The 26,096-nt window shown below is 44.3% G+C and overlaps 1 protein-coding gene across 10 annotated transcripts in view; it reads right to left on the bottom strand.

Annotated features, from left to right (window-relative positions):
* IKZF1 (IKAROS family zinc finger 1) overlaps positions 1–26,096 on the bottom strand; it is a 104,834-nt gene that overhangs the window by 23,352 nt on the left and 55,386 nt on the right. For 3 of the 10 annotated variants that reach the window (XM_083188192.1, XM_083188191.1, XM_083188193.1), the window contains 2 exons: positions 2,710–2,772; positions 1,364–1,624 (listed from right to left, as the gene is read on the bottom strand). The exons of 2 other annotated variants lie outside the window; for them this stretch is intronic. In XM_083188192.1, the coding sequence (XP_083044318.1) occupies positions 1,364–1,624; positions 2,710–2,772 (324 nt within the window). The remainder of the gene's footprint in view (positions 1–1,363; positions 1,625–2,709; positions 2,773–26,096) is intronic. 5 more of the 10 variants (XM_083188194.1, XM_083188195.1, XM_083188197.1 and 2 more) reach the window with 3 other exon arrangements.

The following is a 26,096-nucleotide window of genomic DNA, read 5'->3' as shown; positions in this document are numbered from 1 at the left end:
GTGAGCCCGAAGAATGGCAAGTGAAGTGAGCCATGCAAGGGGACACGGTACACTTATACGTGTCCATGTCAACTGATGTTGACATAGATACCAAATAGGTGAAAAACTCATGTTGCCTTTTTACATATATCGACCTATGGCCTGCCGACCAATAGTGGTTGACCTATTGACTGTCGACCCTAGACCCATACCCCAGGGGAAGGACCTGGGTAAGGGTACAGTGTAAATGGGTTACTTGGGTCATTCGACCCAGTTCCAGTTAAAAGACGACTTTCCAGCACTCTACAAAGATGTCATCTACAAGCATGGGCAGGTAGAAAACCGTCCACTACAGGACAAAGCTAGGATGTGAATACAGTAGTAGGAAATATCCCTGTACAACATCATCAGCGACCTATTCACCTACAGTACCTTCTGAAGCAGCTCCTAGTCTGAAGACAGAATACTGTACATTTGAGAACAGTTTAATGGAAACTGGCCACTACGGTAGGTATATAAAACATGGAGCCCAGATAAACTGCATGGACGTGGTTCTACAGATTCTAAGATAGGAGTTCTACTGAAGAGGGGATGTTGCCCATAGCAACCAATAACATTATACTTCTTATTTCCTACATTTTGACTGTCTGTAAATACCCTGTTTTGACTGTCTGTAAATACCCTGTTTTTTTGTATCACTGTCCCCTTTGTAAAGCGCAACAGAATATGCTGCGCTATATAAGAAACTGTTAATAAATAAATAAATAAAATAAATACCTTCTAGAACTTAATAAATAGAATCTGATTGGTTGCTGTGGTAAACTTCCCATCTTCAGTAGAACTCCCATCAATTTACCCATTGAATTAATTTCCTTTTCACAACTGCGCTATAAACATGGCAGTTACAATGCGCTGTAGTGTGCAGCACATTTTAAACATGGCTACCAGCGCTGCACCTTGCCCAGATATTTGTGGGTGACAAACTGCAAATGATGTGTTATGTGCACAAACCTTGACCCATTTCAATCACAATGTAATGTCAAAGTACTATTGTCAAACAATCCACCAATGGTACAATGCATACTAATAAAATATCATATATTGTTAATGGTTAGGTCCTTCTCCTTTTTAGGAATGTACTTTATTATAAAGGCAGTAACATGTTATTCTCCTTATAGTCTTGCAATATGTCACACTTGCTATAGAGAAATATCCTATTCCTTAGCGAAATAAAAGTCTTGTCATCGCCTATGTCACAGCTGTTTCAGGAGAGTATAACTTACATTGTGTAAGTGGTCATATAAAGCCACATGATCACTGCACTTGTAGCATGCCATGACGCAACACTTTCGGCCTTTAAAGAAAGAACTATGCCAGGCCTTACCAGTGTGGCTTCTTTTGTGTACCATGAGCACATTTGGGCCGATGCATATTATCCCACAGATATCACATTTTAGTTTTCCGTTAGGAAGTCGAATACCTCCAACTCCTGTTAAGGCTTTGGTGCCTTGTCCGTTCAGTGAGCCGTTCATTTTCTCCCCCCCAGTATCAAGCATTCGTAGATCTTCTGCACATTCTTCTCCATTCATTTCACAGGCACGTCCATTCTCCTCATCGCTGTGAGTCTCTACTTTTATGTTACCGGCTACAACAGATAACATAGGGTGTACATCAGTTTACAGTACAAGAAGAAACAACTCAGTGCTTATACAGTGAACAAATATGGATTAATGAATCTATCAAACGCCTAACATGCATTACATGCTTATGGAGACAGTGGGCAGTATTCAATGCGGGGGCGAGTGGCCGGCGAGGGGGTTAAACGGCGGGGATCGCAGAAAAGCAGTGATCCTCGATGTTTAACCCCCTTGCCGGCCGCTCACCCTATTCTACGTTCCGGGGAAATCGGATTCACTCAAACAGCGTTGCTCGCGGCTAATGTAGGGATTCTGCTGCATTTAGCTGTGAGTCTCCAAAAATGGAGCGAGGGGGAACCGGCATATGTGGGGGGGTCAGTTGAATACTGACATGGCGAGCTGTGACAGCGAGCAGGCAGTCCCAGCGAGCCCCCGGCATTGAATATACCATGAAGCTACAAAAAAAAAAAAAAATGAATATAAACTCCATAATGTGGAATGAAATGCACATTGGAATAACTTGACATTTGAGCTCGTTAGCTACTGCAACCGTTATATGAGGAGCATACATTAGACAGGAGACACCGTAAAATGACTGATTTGTCCATACCCTTTTGCACATTTGACTAAATGCAATTAGTTTTATTCTGTTTGTTTCTTCTGTGCTTTTAAGCTATGTTTGCATTTATCCAGGCCGAGTCATTGGATACAGTCAGTGTCCTACATATACACAAGTGTATCCAAGGGAAATGAAAATATACAACTCTGCCTGATGCAATAGGCACAAGAGGAAGCCAAAAGAAAGCAATGTGTTTAGTAAAAGTTGCAGGAAGGTTTATATGCTCCTACATTTTAAAGTGGAAAATTATAACTTATGTGCATCAATGTTTAATTGTGGGGATAATGCAAGAGCTACAAAAAGAATAATAAACACACACGCAAAGTAGCAATATAAAAATAAAACAAAAAATACAAACAAAAATGATCATTTTGTCAGAGCATGCATAACATAACCACACCCCACAAAATGCTACAAGCACCAAATAGGAGATACAGCATGCTTAGAAAATGCTGCGTACAAGATCATACTTACGGGAAGAAAAAGTTTTGAAAAAAATAGCCTGCAAATCCCTAAAGCGCTCAGCCTCACGTACAGCTGCAATAAAGAAGGCAAACAGGATGCTGGGTTGAACACACCGATGTAAATATTTCATTGAAGTGGTGATACTGTTTGTTACAGTTATGCCCTCACATTGAGGTATATAAGACAATAGGCTTCTATAGCTAATATATCCTGATATATTTAGCTGATGGCAGGAATTACTGTAGTGTTATTACAATGCTTCTCCATTGGTACAGTGTAAAGCTAGGTAACCAGGGAAACACATATGGGCCTCACTTTTACATGCTACATCTATTGTATCCTACACCAGTTGCCAGCCAGCCATCTACTAAAGCACTGTATACACAGGGGCGATATTAGCCAATATCGATGGCTAAATGGTTGCTGAGTGACTATATCCAATGTTCTTTCAGGGCAATATCGCTAGGAGAATGCTCCCGCAGCCAGCCCTGTACTGGTCGCTTGTTGCATGAGCATGCTCCTGTGATTGAGACTTTTGAGGGCTGACTTGTCAGTTAAAAACGGAAAAAAATGGTAAACTGTGCGATATGGTTGCTGAGCAATATATCACCGAGTGATAATTATCCAAAATCGTTCAGCGACCATATTGCACCGTGTGTACGCACCTTAAGAGCTGTCCAATCAGCACACAATTGTTGCTTCTATTCTTCACATAAATATAGAATATTGCTTTACAGTAATCTGACACACATATTGGGAGAAATTCAATTACTGTAGATAATTGATCATCAAGGATTATTCCATTATCCGCAAAAGCTTGCACTATCTGGAACTTTTTTTTTCTCACTTGCCTGGAAGCATATGATAAAAAATTCCTGATAAGTGCCATTTTTTTTACATTCGCAAAGACACATGGATCTGGGAATTTATCCCAGATCCTGGATGTTTTCATCAGACAACAGGAATTTTTAGGGCAAAAAAAGGGGTGTAATTGAATAGCCCAATAAATGCATTGGTTAAGGCCATTTTCTTTTTACCCAAAAATATATCACGGCACAAATGATATGTTCCTCTGTAGCTAAAAATGGAACATACTGTACTTAATGGCATGCATCACTGTTTTCAGCACCTGAAGTTGCTAATTCTTGGTTCCTATACTGGGCTAAAACACACCTAACTCTAACTGGAATATAAATGTACATACAGTATATGGAAACAGAATAGCCTAACACAGCGGTTCTCAAACTGTGGGTCCCGACCTTCTCAGCATGGGGTCACGACTCCATGTTGCTGACCTTAAGGCTGACAACCTTTATATTCTCTGTCAGTGATTCAAGGAGTCTGAAAAATCTGTTGAATTGTCTGTTATTTCAGACTCCTCCCATAATTGAGTGCCTCCACAATGCTGTCTAATGACTACCCATGTGATATTATGACCTTCTGCAGTAACTTGCTGGGGTCCTATAATTATTTTTATTGTCTGATGGGGTCCCAGAACAAAATAGTTTGAGGACCCCTGGTCTAATGCCTGGTACACACCAGAATGATCCTGATTGTTAGTAGATCGTTAGCAGATTGTGCGATGGTCACAAGATCTGTTGGAGCACACAATCTGCTAACGATCTGCATCCAATCCCAATCCGATCTGAGTCTGTATCCAGTTGAATGGATCTTTTACAGATCCTATCTGCAGCAGGTAGTAGCTGTAAAATGACCAAACGACAGCGTCCCGCACATCGGATTGGAATCGGATCGGAATTGGATCTAAACATGCAAAAACATGCCCAATCTACATACAATCTACATACAATTGGTTGGAATTGGATCCATATTGATGGGATTGAGCCCTAATCATTCTGGTGTATACCCTAGATAACAAATGTGTAACAACAGCTCCACAACATGCAAACTCAAACTAATTAAATAGCACTGCACAACAACGCTGAAAATGAGTGCATTTATGCGAGATTTCCCAAATTGGCACCGTGGATTTTCCCCATGGACAAATTGCTTTAAAATGAATAGCAATGTTCTTTAAAGCTTTACAGCCCTGAAAAATGTACTTTCACTTTTGTTCACTGCTCTGTATTCACTGATAGAGAAAACTGATGATTCTTCCAGGCTTTTATCCTGCAAGATCCTAGTTGGGCAGGGAACCTCAGTAGGGGCTCTGATAAGTTATCTCCCATGGGACAAACAGTCAGCATGACCGCACCCAGGCAGACGATGAACTAAGATTTCCTTGAAAAACATGATGCTTGTGTAACTCAACATCATTCTTTCCCGTAGAGATGTACGCAGCCACAGAAATTATATTCATTCAAATTGAATTAGGATGCAAACATTTGCAAATCACAATTTTCCCTTTAGTTGAATGCTTTTATAGCATGTAAATAGCTGTGTGCCTTAAAAACTCTTGCCTCCTATCTGGCCTCTCAAGACGTGTATTTGGGTGTAAGTGGCAGAGTCACACAATAGCAGATACTATGGCTATGGGAATCTTGAAATACTTATTTCTCCAATATTTTCTATTTAAAAAAAACAAACACAAATTTACTTCAACATCCCTTCCAAAATTGCATATATTAAGGTAACAAGGCCTCTTTGTCCTTTCATTATGTGCTGTAATCTTCAAATAAATGTTAATTATTATTGGTAAGCTGTGAAATGTACATCCAGACAATGTACTCAGCAATTAAATATGCTTGCATGATGAATGCAGTTACTCAAGTCTTGCAAAATCCAGCAGTCTCCTTGCTTGTAAAGTTTCCACTTCCTCACGCTGTCCTAAGATATTCCTATTTTCAAAACAGTGCTGTCTGAGCAAGAACTGTAAAAGAGAAGTGTATATTTCTGCAGGGAAGAGGGGAACAACATTCTTTTGCCGCTCCTCCATCATCTGCAGGCTTAAAAGGAGAATCGCTAACAGTGTGTAATTATAATGAGCATGTTTTTCAATCAGATTCATTCTCCTAGATCAGCTGGTAAACAGATAAAGGTCTGTTTTCACATTGTTTATTTTATTTAAGCCTACAACTAATGCTGTAAACAAAAAAAGCGACCACCTAGCACCAGAGGCAAACAACAGGACTTATATCAAATATTGTCTCTGATTGGTTAAGGCTTGCTACACCCATATGAAGTCCTAACCAATCAAAAATGCTTTATTCCTTTTATCAACAATTAGTGAAGCCTCTTTGACTGTAAAGTATGGCAGCTTACAAAGCATTAGGTTCATTTTCTATATGGCAGCAAACTTATTAGGTTGAAAAAGAGACCCCCAATTCAATCTGAGTAATGAAAAAGAGGGTTTTTACTTCAGTCTGCGTGTCTTGTGCCTTTTTAATATGTTTATTTCAAAGATTCACTGCAGGTCCCAAAGACAACTCAAAGCTCAGGACCCACATTTGCAACCAGCTCGGTATGAGGTCTCAACTTAAATGTTGCTGACTGTCAGGCTGATGTCTTCTCTGATCTCTCAGTCAGTGATCCAAGGAGTCTGAAAAATCATTTGAATTGTCTCTAACTTCAGACTTCACCCCAGTGCTCTGCCTCTCCTGTCCCACCCAACACTCTCTCTGCCATCCCATGTTACCCACTGCCACTCCATCACCCCCTGACAACCTATGCCTTCCCTGCCACTGTCTGCCTCTCCCTAGTCATCCTCTCCCATCACACACTGCTTTGCCCTAGCCACACGCTGCATCTCCCTGCCAGCCACTGTTTCAACATCTCTTCCACTGATACCCTTTGCCTCTCCCTGTCATTCACTGCCTGCCGAGTCTCCCACTTCCTGTCATCCTCTGCCTCCCCATCAGCCACTACCTCAATTCACAGCAGGTATAAACTTTAACACTTGCCAGAATACATTATTGAACCCATTCAGGGCAGAGACTCATAAATTGTGCAAGAAATGAAGTGATCGCATTAGCGGTCCCTTCACTTTAGTGTTTTTGCCTCCGCAATGCTGCCATTCATATGCTGTCTGCTGACCACACATGTGTTGGCCATTCTGTGGGAATAGGCTGGCGTCCTGAAATAATTTTTATTGTTTGACAGGGTCCCAGAGCAAAATAGTGTAAGTATCCCAGATCATACAATCCCTGATTATATAATGACAGTTGCTTCACCAAATCCCTATGGAGTGTGAAGAGTCATAGCCTTATCCACATTGGGATGTGTTTTTTTGTGAACCCAATCCTACTAAAAAATAAAGACATTTGCTAACTGGCATAGGGCTGAATGGCGCTATGCCAGGGGCACCCCATGCTCAGACTTTTAGTCTTTCTCTAGCCTGGAGAGGAGATGCAGCTGGCCAATTCAGGGGCAGGGCTGTTTGTAAAACACTGTAACATAGCATTTTGTTTGCAGATGCATCCACACTCACAAAGAGAATAAAGGCATGCCGCATATTCTGTAATCACCAAGGTCTGCTTTTGGATTTCATTGACAATAATAATGCAAATAAGATGCATTATTTGCATTATTATTGTGAGAAATTGCGCTATGTAAATGAAACTTACTTGCTAACTTACTTACATTTTCAGCAAATGTTAGCACAGTTAAACGGGAACTGGCGGCTCACTCACGCTAAACCTCTGGTAGTGCATTGAGGCTAGATGTATGAGGACACATCTGTATAATGGCAGGAGACCCTTTGAGTGCCAGACTTGCTTTGAGAGATGTGAAAATATCCTCTAAAAATGCCAGCTTCGCTCACAGCAACTGTTTTTTTTGTGTGCAATGTTTAACAGAACTTCAATTAATTGCAGGCAATAACTAAAGTGATTCATATTCATCGACTTCGACCCTGGCATGTTTAGCGGATATTTTGCACTTCTCTCACAGCAATGTTGGCACTGAAAGGGCAAAGTAACTGCAGCCAAACAAGCCTACTTTACTTCTTATGTTAATGACTGGATTGTAAACCACAGTACCTGTTTTCTGCCTTTAGCACTGTATTCCACCTGCTTTCCAACCGCTACAAAAGCAATAATGATGCAATTGTATAATACATTTCTTCATATCTTTCAAGCTCCCACCTGCATACTCCTACTTCACCACGATTATTCCTTTCCTCTCTCACTCTTGTAACAAGCAGTGCCTGTTTAACCAATAGGCTAGGGTGTAAGGGCTGAGGGAGAGGGGCACCTTGCAGATGAAATATGATTATAAAATTAAGGCCTTATTTATCCCATGGCAGGGCACGGGCCTACAGGCGTCACCTATTATGAACAGCAGGCTGCAACCAAGGACGTTCCTCCAGTCCCATGCTGCCCAATGACCTCAGGCATCTGCTCCTGCTGTGGCATAGAGCTCTGCCTCCCACAAGGCAGGGTCCAACACCGGAAGCCACTGCGGGCACAGCACCCGAATGACACAGACCCCAGACACAGACCCCAGTGCACAACCCCCGGAGCCCAAGAGACCCCCAGTGCACAACCTCCCCCCTTAATCTGCTCATCGAGCAGCCACCGTCACTACACAAGCCACTGGAGGCCCCACCCAAGGTACCAGGTCAGGCTGGCAAAAGGAGCCATGTGTCCTGGGCTGCAGCAGGGGGTGACCAAAAATGTTGTGCCAAGGGGCGGCCTGAATGCTAAATCTGGCCCTGTCGCATGCTTGTTAGCTATCACCTGCCTCAATGTACTGTGGTGGTAAAGTTCTTAAGGTGACTCAAAGGGGCAACACAGTTGCCTGGAGGCAGGTTGAAATTTGCTGCTGCTGTCCCCTTAAAAAAAGTTGGGTACTTGTGTAAAGGAACGGACCCCGACTATGCTACGTTTTCAGTGTAGGCTAAGCTGCTACGCTGTCAGCGTAGCCCAACGGCTGCCTAGCGTACTTAGCGTAGTGACTCTGCGGCAGCCCAGCTCTATCCCCGGTGTCCATGGCTCTGTCCCCGGTGTCCATGGCAAGCCTAGTGAGCACCTCTCACACAGCGTTGGTAACCGCCGGATCCCCTGCACTGGCGGATTCCAGCGGAGAGGGATTATGGGGGTGCCAGCAGAGAGGTGCTCCATCTGTCTGAAACGCAGGTTCATTTCAGATGCTCCTGCACTAACACTAACAGTAACTAGAACAAATTATGATAAATGGCATGGCTTGTATTTTACTACTGACTGACATGCAAATGAAAAATTCATCCATTTATTTTCAGTTAAACAAATTATAGCTGAAAAAAACTAAGTGGAAATAGGAATAAGAAATGAGGAGCCCTGTATCTGACAACATGCACTGCTTCCCTTAACCTGACAAGAACAAGAAACACTGTGGTTTGCATGTTGTCCTGTAACTGGATTTCCACATCACTGGCCTATTGTATAAACAGATGAAGAGGAACAAGCACAAATAATGAAATATAGGATACGGGAAAAAGAGGAAGCTTGGGCTGCCCAACTGAAATGCAGAGCTAAGGAGAAGTGACAGAAAAGGAAGCACACATAAGGAATAGCTACAGTGGCTTTTTTTGTAGGATATTTAATTTTATTTCGCTTTACTTACTGTACATTGGGGGTTAATCTGATTCATTCGGAAAGGCACAATCACTCTCTAATGGACAAAGCCATGTGCACTGCAGGTGGGGCTGATGTAACATGTGCAGAGAGAGTTAGATTTGGGTGAACATGTGGTTAAATCATATTAACTGAGGTACTAATTAAGGGCCTGATTCTGGTTTGTTCGGCAAGCTGCAAACACCGCAGCTTAGCGAGCACCAGAGACGCCATCCCTCCAATTACCGCCTCCCCCGCCAAACTCCCTCATTAACATGCGAGCATAGGCGAATCTAGGGGGTGGTCTGGGGGTGCACAGGACCACCCATTAGCCCAATTTGTAGCTGAGGAATGGGGCTTTCCAACGAGCCCAGCCCCGTGTCTCTAGCTCCCTAGGAACCGGAGATACTGCCAAGCAAAGCTGGAACGTTTTCCCTATAGGATAACATGGGACCCGCTAATTCTGACCCCCACCCAGTTCAACGGCTGCCAGTTTCCCCTTCAGCATCACTGAAGCTTGAGGTTGATCTTAGTCGAATCCAAATCGCTAGGCCTTCAATCAGATACCAGGCTGGACCCATATGGGTTAATTGGTTCCGGGGATATTGAGGTTAAACCGTTTTTTTTTTTCATTTCTTAAATGTAATTTCATGACTGTAAAAGATTGGACACTGCGCTAAAAATAAATGTAAGAGCAGCTCATTAGATAAAGTAAGTATAAAATATGAGGATGAGCGCTAATAAAAGGGAAAGAAATAAAGAAAAAGATAGAAAAAAGCACCTGAAATATAACGTGGTTAATATAATGCAGCGGCGTAACTAGATATTCGGCGCCCCCCTGCCGACAATGCAGGAGGCGCCCCCCAGTAAAAAAAAAACGGAGCGGAGGGGAGCCGTGGTACGGCGGTGGGGAGGGGGGGTTGTGTGTGTGTGTGTGAGACCTGTTTGTGTGTATGTGTGTGTGTGTGTTACCTCTGGCCGGCGTGGCCGGCTGGCCGCATCCGTCTGCACCGGGTCCCGGGCGGCTCTCCAGTTACTGCTGCTAATGAAAAAGTGACACTTGGAAAATGGCTGCCCCCATACTGCAGACGAAAAACTGTCTGCGGTATGGGGGCAGCCATTTTCCAAGTGTCACCTTTTTGTATTAGAACAGCGCTGCGGCTGCCGGGACTCGGGAGAGCTGGAACCCGGTGGTGCAAATAAAACCACCGGTCCGGCGGCAGAAGGCAACTATCATCCCGCCTTCTAGTTACGCCACTGATGGAATTGGGTAAGGGAGCGTGCAGGATAGCGTGCCCACGGAGAACAGCCTCTTCAACGCGTTTCGTGCTATACCAGCACTTTTTCAAGAATATCTGTAGGCTGAGCTTGTTGGTCTTTATATTCAAAATAAGTTTTTTTATTTTTTTATTTTTTATTTGAAAAAACTTTATTAAAAAGGAAGTTGACGGTCCAAATTGGCGGCAACCTCATGGAGAAAGACATTTGAATAAGGCATCACACAGAAAATGTTTGTGTTGATGTCAGATATTTACTAAAAATACTATACTATTTTTACTTTTTTTTTTTTTATATTTTTTCTGTGTGATGCCTTATTCAAATGTCTTTCTCCATGAGGTTGCCGCCAATTTGGACCGTCAACTTCCTTTTTAATAAAGTTTTTTCAAATAAAAAATAAAAAAATAAAAAAACTTATTTTGAATATAAAGACCAACAAGCTCAGCCTACAGATATTCTTGAAAAAGTGCTGGTATAGCACGAAACGCGTTGAAGAGGCTGTTCTCCGTGGGCACGCTATCCTGCACGCTCCCTTACCCGATTCCATCCAGCACAGAAGCCGGAGAAACGATCGCTGTTTTGCCGGGTGACGTCACCACACAGTCCCGGACAGCGCAGAAGACGAGCGGCTTTTTTCTGCAAGCAGCTTCCACAATCTTCATTCACGGCTGGACTCTGGCAGCCTGTGTTAGAGGTAGGGAAAGTGCAGCCCCACGGACTTCTCACTATAAGCCTAAAAGAGCTGTATACATTATATTAACCACGTTATATTTCAGGTGCTTTTTTCTATCTTTTTCTTTATTTCTTTCCCTTTTATTAGCGCTCATCCTCATATTTTATAATTTCATGACTGTTTATGTTCTTTGAGGGCAGATTTCTCTGGAACCAAACAACCCTGGATCAAAATCATTCGAAGTCAACTCAAAAGTTCTTCAATATGATACTGGTCTCATATAAATGGGTCAGTTGGTTCCGAAGATATAGCTGGTTGGTTAAAGGGGGGTAGGGAGAGGGGAGTGGTTGTCTCTCCCCCTAACACCAGAAAATGCAGGGACTAGGCTGGTGTATAAGGGGTCAGCCTGGGAATGTCCCTGCATGATCCTGGGACCATATTCTCGGGTAAATCCCTGCATTTTCTGTTGTGAAAGGGGTATTATTTCAAACAGCAGTGACCTGCAGTGCTCTGAATACAGCCGGGCAGCCCCCTGCTCTCTGCCCAGCTGTCAATGACTGTCACCCCTGCAGCTTCCGCTCCAATTCTTCACCCTGCTTTCACCTCAGCCCGCCCCCCCTTTAATCATGTGGTGCCGGCGCACGGCGTGCTCCCCTGACGTCACGCACAACAACAACAGTGTGCACAATATTTCAAATGTCCACTCGGCTAGAGGGGACACCAGGAGGCGAGTGGGAGCATGCTCTGCGCTCCGCTCTGCTCCTATTCCCATAGAAGCAGCTGCACCGCTCTCCATCTCTCCCTGCAGCAGCAGCGAATGCTCGTATAAAAATTTACAATAAGTGGCACTTTTGGGGGCATTACTTAAGGGACGCTACAAGTGGCGGTATGTGGGGGCATTACGCATAATGTGTGGCTTAATGTGTAAGGGGCATTACGGTGTGCAGCATCATGTGTAAGAGGCATTATGTGTGCAGCATCATGTGTAAGGGACACTATGCGTGCAGCATCATGTGTAATGGGTACTATGTTGCGCGGCATCTTGTGTAATGGGTACTATGGTGTGTGGCATCATGTGTAATGGGTACTATGGTGTGCGGCATCATGCGTAATGGGTACTATGGTGCCATCAAGCAAGAACCCCCTAGCAATGAGCACGTAGGTAAGCAGCACTTATGTGGCAAATATGTAATGGGCATTACGGTTTGTTATATAGTATGTAATGGGCATCATGATGTGTGGCACAATGTGTAATGGGCATTATGGTGTGTGGCCTTATGTGTAATTGGCATTACGGCGTGTGGCTTTAAGTGTAATGGGTATTACGGAGTTTGCTAAAATGTGTAATGGGCATTACTGTGTATGGTTTAGAGTGTAATACCACACCCCTTTTTGTGATGCCACGCCTCCTTCACATGAGCCCACGCCCACTTTTTGACGCGCGGCTACGCCGCGCAAAGGTCCCCCTTCTGTTATGTCTAGATCCAGGACCACCCATTACCATAATTCTAGATTCGCCTATGCATGCGAGGGGATGTGTAACGAAGATACATCCTCTCACATGTCTCCGCTGCAGGAGAAACCATCCGATGTTCACTGACCATCAAATGATTTCTCCTAGCTTTGCAAATAAAAGTCAGTAGAAACTGAATTTTATTTGCGAGCACCGAGACGAAGACTGGGCTGGCAGGTGATGTCCTGTGATGTCAGCTGCCCACTCCTGGCAGACATCGCCCCACCCGTATACCCATGGGACTGGCCAGCATTTTCATGGGGACATCCATCTTCTGTCCCCACCACCGTCCACCCTGATCTTTGCAAACGGCTTAGAAACTATGCAAGTTGCCAAAGCCATTAGCAAAGGGGAGCTACACATGCACATAATAGACTATGCACATGTACAGTCCCCAAAACATCGGAATCGGGCAGAATTCGTACCCATTCGAGTAAACTAAAATGACCCCCTAGGTCACTTGTTCTCAAGCATGACTATTCTTAAAACCTGGACTGTTAGGGTTTCTTGAAGACTGAGGGGTCTATGTACCAAGCCTTAGGGCGAGATAAAGCAAAGAGAGGTAATGTACACACCAATCAGCTTCTAACTGCCATGTTACAGACAGTGTTTAAAAATGACCAACAAATGACAGAAGCTGATTGGTTGGTATTCTATCTCCTTCTACTTTATCTCTCTTCAATGATAGTACATTGACCCCCTCCGTCTTCAAGACACCCTAACTGTCCAAGATGAATATATTAAAATTCATGGATTTTCCAAGCTTCTATATAGATATTAGCAAGTCAGCATGCAGTGTATACATTAAAACAGAGACATTTTCCAATACTTTGTCTCAGTGTGGATGGGAAGGGGGGTGTATGACCGCTGCCAATTTATTAATACTATTGCCAATGCCTTTCTAACACCAATATAGGCAAGCAGATACATGATCTGGATCAATCAATCCTATTATGTCCTTTTCCAGTAAGAAGTCAGATTATGACATTTCCATCACCACATGGCGCAATTCTATATGAGGATGACACATTTGCAATCTATGATTGCTCCTGATGTGTATACAGTGGTTCCTGTTGTGAAAACTTTATTAGGCAAATATTTTTATACTAGTAAGCCCGTTTGAGGTTTTGGCCAAACCAGTCCTCGAGAACTACCGAGCTTCAGTTTAGTTCATGTTTTCTAGACCACCTGTGGATCTGTACAATGTGTCAGCAAGGAATAAATGCAGCACATGGTTAAAAATGTGACAGTTAGTAATGAATGCACGTGTGCCCCAGCTGGGTGGTCTGGAAAACGTGAATTGTTTGTTTATCTTGAGGACCACCCCCTGCCCTAGATTTAATCCACACTCACAAAATATGCTGGTACAGGTTGAGTATCCCGTATCCGAGTATCCGTTATCCGAATTATTCCGAAAACCATACATTCCAGAAAGTGAAAAAAAAAAATTTTTTTTGCTAAAAACTCACTGGGGACATTTGTAAAAGCACTACTGGTGACATGATATGTAACTGGCACTATATATGTGCAAGACAATGATTGCTTGGCATTCAAATTCAATATCTGAGATAGTACACAAACTTTGTTTCATGTTTTGAAACCTTGTTTTTTGAACAAATAAAATATATTTGTGTGTATTTTATGTGGTAATAAAATATATTTGTGTGTATTTTATGTGTTTATACAGCATACATGCAAGATACTTCAAAATACATAATTGAAATATTAAAATATTCCGAAATACGGAATAATCCGTTATCCAAAATTCTCCTGGTCCCGAGCATTTTGGATACGGGATACTCAACCTGTATTTTAAAAGCAAGAAAGTTCTAATGAATTGAAACAAGTTATAGAATATGCCACCTTATCACCAGTGGAGACATTGTTAATCCATGCCTTTTAGGGGTTACTACAGAACAGAGCTACAGGCCGCTGACTCTCATACTTCTGGACTGCTCAGGCCTGTATCACATGATGAGTATCCACACAGAAATGTAGTCACATATCCCAAAACATATGTTACTTGAGGCTTGAGCCATTGCTAGTAAAAAAAGGAAGCTGTGCAGTTAAATGTGACAGGAATGACAGCATGGACACATGAAGTGAAACTTTTCAGTTCTCCCTAGTATTATGCTCCAGTATTACAACAACAGCGGTATACCAGGACACCTGCAAATACATTGTTGTCAGGGAAAATGGCTCTGTGCTAAATATCACAATAAAATGTAAACTGCACAAATACGTTACACCAATGGAATATATATTCAATTATTGCAAGCTAGGGAAATAAAAACATTATTGTTTGGTTTTAGGATGCTGCAGCACATATGTACTGATTGCACCATGTTACTCTTCCCTTATAATCATAATATTCCTAATAGAATAACTGCATAGATTTTTAGGGTTCATTATTATACAGACTATGTGCCGCTGCGAATGGATGATTCACAGCATTGGGTGCGGGAGAGAAATCATTCAATGGCCCCTGAAATTCTAAACCCGAGACCGGGGGGGGGGGGGGGGGGGGAGGGTCATTAGTAAATTTGCCCTGTATATAAGTCATATTTTCCCTGAAATACGACAAATGTTGGTCGTATCCATTTGTATCCGGCATCGGCCGTATTCGTAAATGTTAGTAAATTGCCCCCATTGCCTTTTAGCAGGATGCAGCAGCACAGGACCTGTTTGGCAGGGTGCACCTTTTTAGGTTCACACATGAGGTTTCAACTTGCGTTTCAGCAGGATTCAGTTGAACAGGATCTATTGTGTCTGGCTAGTGCATTAGTGATTTGCGGCACAGGTGCAATAATATCACTTGGGTCCCCTCCATAACTCCAACCCAAGTTCACAATATGCCAAAACAAGGAAGGTGGCAGCAGTGTACCCCTTAGTCCTGCTGCACCAATGGTAGTTCTACATCTGTATTGAAATGTATGTGTTCTAATTGTAGTCCGGGCGTCCTGTCATCACACAGAACCGTAGCATGCTGCGGTTGCATCTGGTAGGTGCAGTCCTGCCGCATATGTGTAGACGGACACATATGACTACATTTGCAAACCCCTTCCTACCAAATAGGTCCTGTTGGACTGAACCTGCCAAATCGCAATGTGTGGCCTGAGCCTAAAGGATGGCATCCCTCTCAGCAGGGTATAGTGAAGGGAAGTCCATAGGCTTCTACTGGGAAATGCTACCTAAAGATGGTGCTGCCCACTGCATCCAAGCCCCAGAAACTATCACCATCTGGACTTGGTGCATATGTGGTAAGTGGCTAAACTTAGTTTTTCTGGGGTGATGTGTATAAAAGCATTACTGTAAGTCAGTGGTTCCCCAGCTCTGTCCACAATACACCGTAATAGTCCATGTTTAATGGATATCCATCTTTAGGCACATGTGGTTAAATCAAATTAACTGAGGAAGTAATTAAGGGCCTGATTCTGGTTTGTTCGGCAAGCTGCAAACACCGCAGCTTAGCGAGCACCAGAGACGCCATCCCTCCGATTACCACCTCCCCCGCCAAATTCCCTCATTAACATGCGAGGGGATGTGTAACGAAGACACATCCTCTCACATGTCTCCGCTGCAGGAGAGACCATCCGATGTTCACTGACCATCAAATGATTTCTCCTAGCTTTGCAAATATAAGTCAGTAGAAACTGAATTTTATTTGCGAGCACCGAGACGAAGATGGGGCTGGCAGGTGATGTCCTGTGATGTCAGCTGCCCACTCCTGGCAGATATCGCCCCACCCGTATACCCAGGGGACTCCATGGGACTGGGCAGCATTTTCATGGGGACATCCATCTTCTGTCCCTGCCACTGTCCACCCTGATCTTTGCAAACGGCTCAGCAACTATGCAAGTTGCCAAAGCCATTAGCAAAGGGGAGCTACACATGCACATAATAGACTATGCACATGTACAGTCCACAAAACAGCGGAATCGGGCAGAATTCATCCCCATTCGAGTAAACTAAAATGACCCCCTAGGTCACTTGTTCTCAAGCATGACTATTCTTAAAACCTGGACTGTTAGGGTTTCTTGAAGACTGAGGGGTCTATGTACCAAGCCTTAGGGCGAGATAAAGCAAAGACAGGTAATGTACACACCAATCAGCTTCTTACTGCCATGTTACAGACAGTGTTTGAAAATGACCAACAAATGACAGAAGCTGATTGGTTGGTATTCTATCTCCTTCTACTTTATCTCTCTTCAAGGATAGTACATTGACCCCCTCCGTCTTCAACACACCCTAACTGTCCAAGATAAATATATTAAAATTCATGGATTTTCCAAGCTTCTATATAATACATAGATATTAGCAAGTCAGCATGCAGTGTATACATTAAAACCGAGAAATTTTCCGGTACTCTTTACCTAGAAGGGCGCCCATCGTGGTGATCGCGGGTACATTTATGTCTGGCCGCGACGCGACCGACGCGATGCCCGCGATTTCCCATTGAAACCCATGTTAAACATGGAAATCGCGTCGGTCGCGTCGCGGCCGGCCATAAATGTACCCGCGATGCCCGCGACGCGATGCACCCGATTTCCCATAGGAATCAATGTTAAATGGCCCGACCGACGCGATTTTACTGTTAAATGCCTCAATGGACCCGATGTGGGCATAGGAAACAATGTTAAATGGGCCACAGAGGCCAAATAGGCAACCTTGACTGGGAAATGGCCCCCCCAATTGTTACCGCCACCCCACGATCAACGTCAACCCGAAGCGTGGCGAGCGCAGCGAGCCCGCGAGGGGCGGCGGTACGCGTCTTCCGACCTTTTCATGCCCTACTATCCACGTCGGCGTGGAGTTGAGAATAGAATAGTGTGGCGAGCGCAGCGAGCCACCGAGCCCGAAGCGTGGCGAGCGCAGCGAGCCCCGCGAGGGGACGCGGATACCTTCACAGGTAAACGCGTCCCCTCGCGGGCTTCACAGGTGTCCGTGGCCACGCGGACACCTGTGAAGTCCGCGAAGGGACGCGTTTACCTGTGAAGGTATCCGCGTCCCCTCGCGGGGCTCGCTGCGCTCGCCACGCTTCGGGCTCGGTGGCTCGCTGCGCTCGCCACACTATTCTATTCTCAACTCCACGCCGACGTGGATAGTAGGGCATGAAAAGGTCGGAGGACGCGTACCGCCGCCCCTCGCGGGCTCGCTGCGCTCGCCACGCTTGGGGTTGGCGTGGATCGTGGGGTGGCGTTAAAAATTTGGGGGGACATTTAAGGGTTAATTGTGCCTATTTGGGCTCTGTAGCCCATTTAACATTGATTCCTATGGCCAAATCGCGGGCATTGAGGCATTTTACATGAAAATCGCGGTCAATCAGCCTTTTTAACATTGTTCCCTATGGGAAAATCACGGTCATCGCGGGCAGCAGATTTTTATGTACCCGCGATTTACCCGCGATGCCCGCGATGACCGCGATTTTTACCCCCGATGCCCGCGATTCCAATCGCTGGCGCCCTTCTAGGTAAAGAGTACCCATTTTCCTATACTTTGCCTCAGCGTGGATGGAGTCCTCCGTAATATATCCACATGTTGAACAAATGCTTATAGCAACTGTGGCTGATGGATTTGAACTTCAAGCTTAAAAAATGCAAAACAATTAAGGCAAATATGATTTTCAACAATTTTGGTAAGCTAATTGCTATACAGTAACTTTCTTTATTACCTCCTTACTTCTTCAACACTTCTAAAATAACATTTCCTTCCCATCAGTAGTTGTTCAGCAAAATGCTACTTCTCCATAGCTATAATTACTTTTTCACAAGCAGTATGGCAATCCTCACAAGAAAATGGGGAAGGGTACTTAGGAAAGTGAATAACTATTTTAAATATGGAAGTCAGAATGAATCATTCTCATTTCAACAATAAATGAGGGTGTACTGTACATAAGTAGAAGCGAAATGACAGAATGGGAATGGAGGCTTTGGGCGGGACTGTGTAGGGCATCAGGTGAAAAGGTAATCAAATGAGAAGGAAGGATGCCAGGGACCCGGGCCAGGGCTGCCCAGCCACAGGTTGATTCTTCAGCCAGTGGACCTTGCATAAAATGTGTCCCCCGGCTGTGACATTAGCCGGCTGGCTGTTTGAGCCCAGTGCTGGTTGCTGAAATACAGGGGGATCCCTAGTCATTTTGTCCCCCGTATTTTGGAAACCAGAACCTGGCCAAGAGCCCGGTGCTGGTTTAAGAAATACATGGGACACCGTATCATTTGTTTCCCTGTATTTCTGTAACCAGGACTGTCTCTAAGGGCAGTATTCAATGAGAAAAGTTCTCCGTGTTTTGTGGAGAACTTGTGCTTTGTTCTCCTTGGACGGAGAATTTTGCTCTCCAAAAGCGAGCAACCCTATTCAATGTGAAATGTTCTCCGTCTTTCTAAGTGACTTTCTCCGTGTCTCTCCGTGTAGCAATTCTCCATCTTTTGATGGAGAGCTGGAATGTGAACTTTTAAACTAAAAGGTTTTTTTAAGAAATTTTGGTGTAAAAAAATCAGGTTTTTTTTTCTGTGAAGGGGCATGTTATTTTTATTCATGTGCTTATAGCACATGAATATATATTTAATTTTAAAAAAAATATTTTTTGAAATGTTTTTTTTTTTTTTTTTTTACACAGTGCAGCCAGCAGGGGGCCGGAGCGCTCGAGCCGCTCATTAGATATTCATATATTCACTGCACCCAAACGTAACTATGCACGAACGGTGCAGTGAATACTGGGTCCCCCGTTGGCTATAGGTGGGGGGCAGCCTGTGCTGCCTGGGTCCTGGAGAGCCCCCCTCCCCTCCACAGTCCTCTGGAGCAGCCAGGGAGACTTTAATCTCTCTGGCTGCTTCCAGCTCCCTGAAAGCTCCCTGCTCCCTACAGGGGTTAAGACTCTCCGCGAGTGGCGGAGAGCATCAGCCACATTGAATAGAGGGAGCAGGAGTGGCAGAGAGCCCTCCGGAACACAGAGAGTGCATGGAGAGCGAAATAAAACGCTCTCCATGCACGGAGAACTTTTTCATTGAATACTGCCCTAAGAGCCCAAGCTGGTTATAGCCAGGAAGGGAGACCACGCACTGTTTGTTTTATTTATTTATTTATTTAATCTATCTTTTAAACAGGGAAGTATTGTACGGATATGCTGATCCGCGTAATGTTTCATGCTTGTCTGTATTTTCCAATGTACGAATCACTTCACCATCGAAAAATACAAATCAGGAGAATATGGCAGCTTTGTAAATTTGCTGTATTCTCCAGATTTGTATTTTTGGCTGATTGCAATATTCCCGGACATACTAGTTCGTACACTGGATCAACTGTAATCAGCCTTTTTAGTAATTTTCCCCCTCTGTCTTTATATACACATGTGAATAGAGCAGAGAGTGGACAAGTTCTGCAAGCAAAATCACCATTTGATATTTATCACTTAACACACTGATCATAGGCGAATCTAGAATTATGGTAATGGGTGGTCCCAGATCTAGATATAAAAGTAGGGGGACCTTTGCGCGGCGCAGCCCCGCGTCAAAAAGAGGGCGTGGCCTCACGGGAAGGAGGCGTGGCATCACAAAAGGGGTGTGGTATTACACTTTAGACCATACACAGTAATGCCCATTACACATTTTAGCAAACTCCGTAATACCCATTACACATAAAGCCACACCGTAATGCCAATTACACATAAGGCCACACACCATAATGCCCATTACACATTGTGCCACACATCATGATACCCATTACATACTATATAACAAAATGTAATGCCCATTACATATTTGCCACATAAGTGCAGCTTACCTACGTGCTCATTGCTAGGGGGTTCTTGCTTGATGGCACCATAGTACCCATTACACATGATGCCGCACAACATAGTAACCATTACACATGATGCCGAACACCATAGTACCCATTACACATGATGCTGCACACGTAATGTCCCTTACACATGATGCTGCTCACATAATGTCCCTTACACATGATGCTGCACACATAATGCCCCTTACACATGATGCTGCTCACATAATGCCTCTTACACATGATGCTGCACACCGTAATGCCCCTTACATATTAAGCCACACATTATGCATAATGCCCCCACATACCGCCACTTGTAGCATCCCTTAAGCAATGCCCCCCCAAAGTGCCACTTACTGTAAATTTTTATATGAGCCTTCGCTGCTGCTGCAGGGAGAGATGGAGAGCGGTGCAGCTGCTTCTATGGGGAGAGGAGCCGAGCGCAGCACAGAGCACGCTCCCACTCCCCTCCTGGTGTCCCCTCTAGCCGACTGGACATTTGAAATATTGTGCGCGCTATTGTTGTGCGTGACGTCGGGGGAGCACGTCGGGGGAGCACGCCGGGTGCCGGCACCACATGATTAAAGGGGGGGCGGGCTGAGGTGAAAGTGGGGAGAAGAATTGGAGCAGAAGCTGCAGGGGTGACAGTCATTGACAGCTGAGCAGGGGGCTGCCCGGCTGTATTCAGAGCACTGCAGGTCACGGCTATTTGAAATAATACCCCTTTCACAAAAGAAAATGCAGGGATTTTCCCGGGAATATGGTCCCAGGATCATGCAGGGACATTCCCAGGCTGACCCCTTATACACCAACCTGCATTTTCTGGTGTGAGGGGGAGAGAAAACCACTCCCTACCCCCCTTTAACCAACCAGCTATATCCTTGGAACCAACTGACCCATTTACATGACACCAGTATCATATTGAAGAACTTTTGAGTTGGTCCCGTGAAACTGGGCTGTTTGGTTCCAGAGAAATCTGCCCTTTAAAGAACATAAACAGTCATGAAATTACATTTAAGAAATAAAAAAAAATGGTTTAACTTCAATATCCCTGGAACCAATTAACCCATATGGATCCAGCCTGGTATCAGATTGAAGGCCCAGCGATTTGGGTTTGACTGAGATCAACCTCGAGCTTCAGTGATGCCGAAGGGGGAACTGGCAGCCGTTGGAACTGGGTGGGGGTCAGAATTAGCGGGTCCCATTTTATCCTATAGGGAAAACGTTCCAGCTTTGCCTGGCAGTATCTCCGGTTCCCAGGGGACTAGAGACACGGGGCTGGGCTCGTTGGAAAGCCCCAGCCCTCAGCTATAAAATGGGCTAATGGGTGGTCCTGTGCACCCCCGGACCACCCCCTAGATTCGCCTATGACACTGATAGCAATGCAATGTGGATGCCAGACACTATGGGGAGATTTTTGCCACTGCACCAATGCTACACTGTGCACCCACTGCGACTGATTAGTGATAGCGCACGCACAAGTGAGTGAAAAACAGTCAGAAGATGTATCAAGACCATTTTCTGGGTGTTCCCCAGTTCTGTCACTGCAAATTTGCCTCAGCTGGAGGGGTCCCAGCATTTTAGGTAAGACGCTCTGTCTGAGACAGCATAGGGTGCGACTGATGTGCATCTGATGTTCCAACTAATATACAGTACGCCAGAAGCACACATGATACACATGGCACTGGGCGTCTCTATGTGCACAAGATGACAGCTGAGCTATTGCCATATTTTTTGCAAATACTGTTTGCAGCGAGCAAAATCTGCACCTCTGAATCAGGCCCTAAGTCCTTATATTTTGATCTCATCATTAATGAACAAGACAGGGGCAGCCATCATATAATTGAGCTTTATAAAGGTACCAAAGTATATGAGTAGAACAAGGGTGGGGAACCTTTTTTGTGCCAAGGGCCGTTACAAACGATTACTGGGACACATCTATAAACACAGAAATACAGAATGGAAGAAAAAAAAACACTTGACCCATTTAGTCTGCCCCGTTGCACCCTGGTATTGTTCTTAGAAATGAATGCTAATGTTCAGAGTTTATTCTCTAAAACTATAAACTGAAAATTGCAAATCCTGTTCTTTTTACACGAGGACTAAGATGTGATCAGATAGAGCATGCAAACAACCCGAAGAACCACAGACATCTCAGGAAGTGCGTGTGTAAAGTCTTAGCACTGGTGACAGGTCCAAAGGTAGGAAATACACTCATGGAAACGTTAGCGCTGCTTCTGCACCCACAACATGACACTCCTCAGCTATAGCTTCCAGACACTCGCTGTATATTTATAGCTATCGTAACTACAGTAAATAAGACAAAAACATATTTGACAAATATCGGTACAGATTAGTTTAAAGAGCCCAAACACGTCACTTCACTATGAATAATTAAATGAAAACCATCTAGTAAAATGACTAGTATCAATGCTGCCTTAAAAAAACTTCACTAGATAATTAATTGTGCTACTGAAGGGACAACAGAGAAGTGACCCATGGCAACCAATCAGCTGCTCTGTATAATGTTATATTATGCAAATTATAGAAGTTATTTCAGTGCTGATTGGTTGCCATGGCCCATTTCTCCGTTGGCTCACTTCTTCTCCCTTATCAATGCTTCATACATTTTCAGGCCCATCACTGATGCATAATGTAAAAAATGTGATAAGAGTACAGGAAACTGTTGGTCTTTCCTCCATATTTGCACTAGTGCATAGAAACCTATAGGTGTATGTCTAACGTACTTTTCAGACAGAAGTGGGCACAGAAAGTGTCTTAAACTTGGAATTGCATTATGGGGGTTAAGCAGTCCTGATCGCTGGCCTGCATACTTGCAGGCCGGCCAATTATGGATCCACTGTGCATGCATACGGCTCACAATACGCATGCACAAGGACATGCTGTGATCAAATCCAGCATCTTTTCTAATCGCAAAACATTTGCAAGTTGGTTGATAGGAATCCAGCGTTTGGGGATGTAACAAGCTGTTATCTGTTAGTGTCAAGGAAATGGCTCACCCAGGCATTTTCAGGGAGGGTGTGTGACCTCAGCTCCGGTCTTGATCAGACAGTTTGTATCGCACTAGCCGAGTAGGTCCTGGGTAGGGATGCCAATCCCAGGATCGGCGGGATCCCGGGATTTCGGGCAATTTTGGCCGGGATTTCAATCCCGGGATTGGACTCTCCAATCCTGGGATTTCGGGATTGAAATGCGCATGCGCATTTCATCCCGTACTGCCGAACAGCACTGAGCAGCAGCAGCGCTCGGTTTACAAACTGCCCAGCTCACAGCCTCACGCGGTGCTGCCTGACCTGAACGGCAGTGCTCTGTGTCTGCAGCAGCTCTCGGTCACCTCCACGGATGCTGGCTCATACACAGCAGGGGCCCAACCCCCAATCACAGTGCAGGCGACGGCAGCGCTGCGCTGTGCTATTACGGGTGAATCGCAGGCTGCTGCTGGACTCTGGGCACAGGCTCACTTGGTCTTGCCGGAACTCGGCAGGGAGGTGAGTGGTCACCGTGGCCTGGATCCTGAAGTGGAGTAATGGAGTGTGAAAGTGCCCTCTCCTCCCTGCAACTCGCCTGTGTGTTCCAGATGGTTTAAACTTTTAAATCACCTCAGGTGAGCTGTGCCTCTGGCTATGCTTTATGCCGGTTCCCGCACACTCTGACTGCCCTCTCCCTGCCAGGTGGCCAATCCCGGGGATCCCGGGATTGAAAAAATGTCACGGGATTGGCCACCCTGGGTTATGCACATACTACACACACTGTAAAAATCATTCAATGGTGCGGTGCGAGCAATTGAGGCAATCTTGCATCGTATGGCGTATTAAGCCTAGGTGAGTTTTACTTTATTTCTAATATATTAATTTTATTAGCTATTTATGGTATATTACACATAGATAGTGCTGTCTATAGCATATTTTTGTAGGTCAGAGAAACAGATTAAACAAAAACTTCTAAGTGTCTCCAAAAATAGTTTAACATAATTTCAACATAATTCATGAAGTGAATGACAGCTGATCCATCATCCACAAAGTTTTCCTTATATCGCTATATTTTTGACCATGTTCGTTTATTTATATTTTTATCACATAGGAACTTTGCCTGGTTTATGTTCCTTTAGCTGGAAACATCTGCCATCCCACAAATCCTAGCGGGCAAAGAGCACGAGCGAATCATGCAGATACCCTGTGGTGTTTTTTAAAACTCAGTTCCTGTTGAAGCCTCAAGAAACTAACCTTATCTTCGGCTTTAGAGGGCCAGAAGAAGCCAGCTGCCACACAGACACTGGAGCAACTTCCTCTATGTCTGCTCCAGTTCCCATTGTACAAAAATATAGCAGCTTCATGTAAAATGATGAACACAGACTGTTGAGCATACATAATGTACAAGTCAGTCTACCTGTCGCCTCTTCTCAGTAAAGGTAGCCATTTTGTGGTTCTAATATCAAATATGTAAGAGCATTCAGCCATTATAACACACATGCCACTAGTGCCACAGATTGCCTCACGCAATGTCAATGGTTTCAATTGAATTGATTTATCTTCACTTGCTTTAGCCAAAAATATGTCTCCATTTTGTAGGTTTAGGGTACACTTACTGTACATTAGTTGAGTGAGCTATGGGCACAATTGAAGTTATAGTACATACAGTACCAATCAGAAAAGAAGACAGTTTTTACAATTGTCCTGCATATTATTTGCCTAATTCCACATTTGGCTTACAAATTCTTTAAGCGAAACCAGTGAAATTTGATGTGAACATTTTCCGGTTTTATCCTAACAACACATTTTAAGAACCCCAACAAGCAGAGTACTTGGCTCACTTACAAAATACCAATAAGCGTCAGTGAGTCAAAAGTGATACGCTAATAATAGTAAGGAGCGTCAGTCAGACAAACTGATAAAATAAATAACATTCTATGATTTCACCCTGATTGGTGCTTCTCCCAATGGGTAGACATTGCTAGTTTCTTCTGAGCACAGCATTCCTACTTCTAAATCACTGTTCACGTAATACAGTACATTATGGGTGGGATGTTCTAACATCCGCAGCCCAGCTCCGCCGCCCTTCGCCGCCCATCGCCGACAGAATTATTGCATATGCTCTAACATATGTGATAATTATGGCAAAGGACAGCTCCTGCGTAAAGAGTTGTCATTTGCAGTGAGTCAGCGATGCGCAGTGGGTCCCAGCGGCTCCCCCTCCCTCCCTTACCCGGCTGGCTCTCCTCCTCCTCCCTGCACCCGGAAGAGGATTACAGTGCAGGGAGGAGGAGGTCACAGGTCCGGCCAGCACAGCTGAGCACAGGCACAGAGGAAGACTACACGTAGGCCTTGTGGGCAGAGATAACCGACAATAACAAAAAACCTAATAACAGAATTTTAATAGGGGTATGCTATAGACCACCGGACATAAACGAAGGGAACGAGTCTCTTCTTTTAAACCAAATCAAACAATCATCAGATCAGGGTCAGGTATTAATAATGGGTGATTTGGAAAAACGAAACATGTAAAACAGCAAGAAGCAGTGGGTTCCTAAGCTTACTTAAAGATCAGTTTATCACACAAACGGTAGAAGCTCCAACTCGTAATAAGACATTATTGGATTTGGTTTTAACAAATAACATAGATTTAGTTTCCAACACAAAAGTAATTG

The sequence above is a fragment of the Crinia signifera genome, chromosome 5 (genome assembly GCF_055691185.1).
Source record: "Crinia signifera chromosome 5, ASM5569118v1, whole genome shotgun sequence".
NCBI classification, from domain to species: Eukaryota; Metazoa; Chordata; class Amphibia; order Anura; family Myobatrachidae; genus Crinia; species Crinia signifera.
This window is presented reverse-complemented; position numbering and strand designations above follow the sequence as displayed.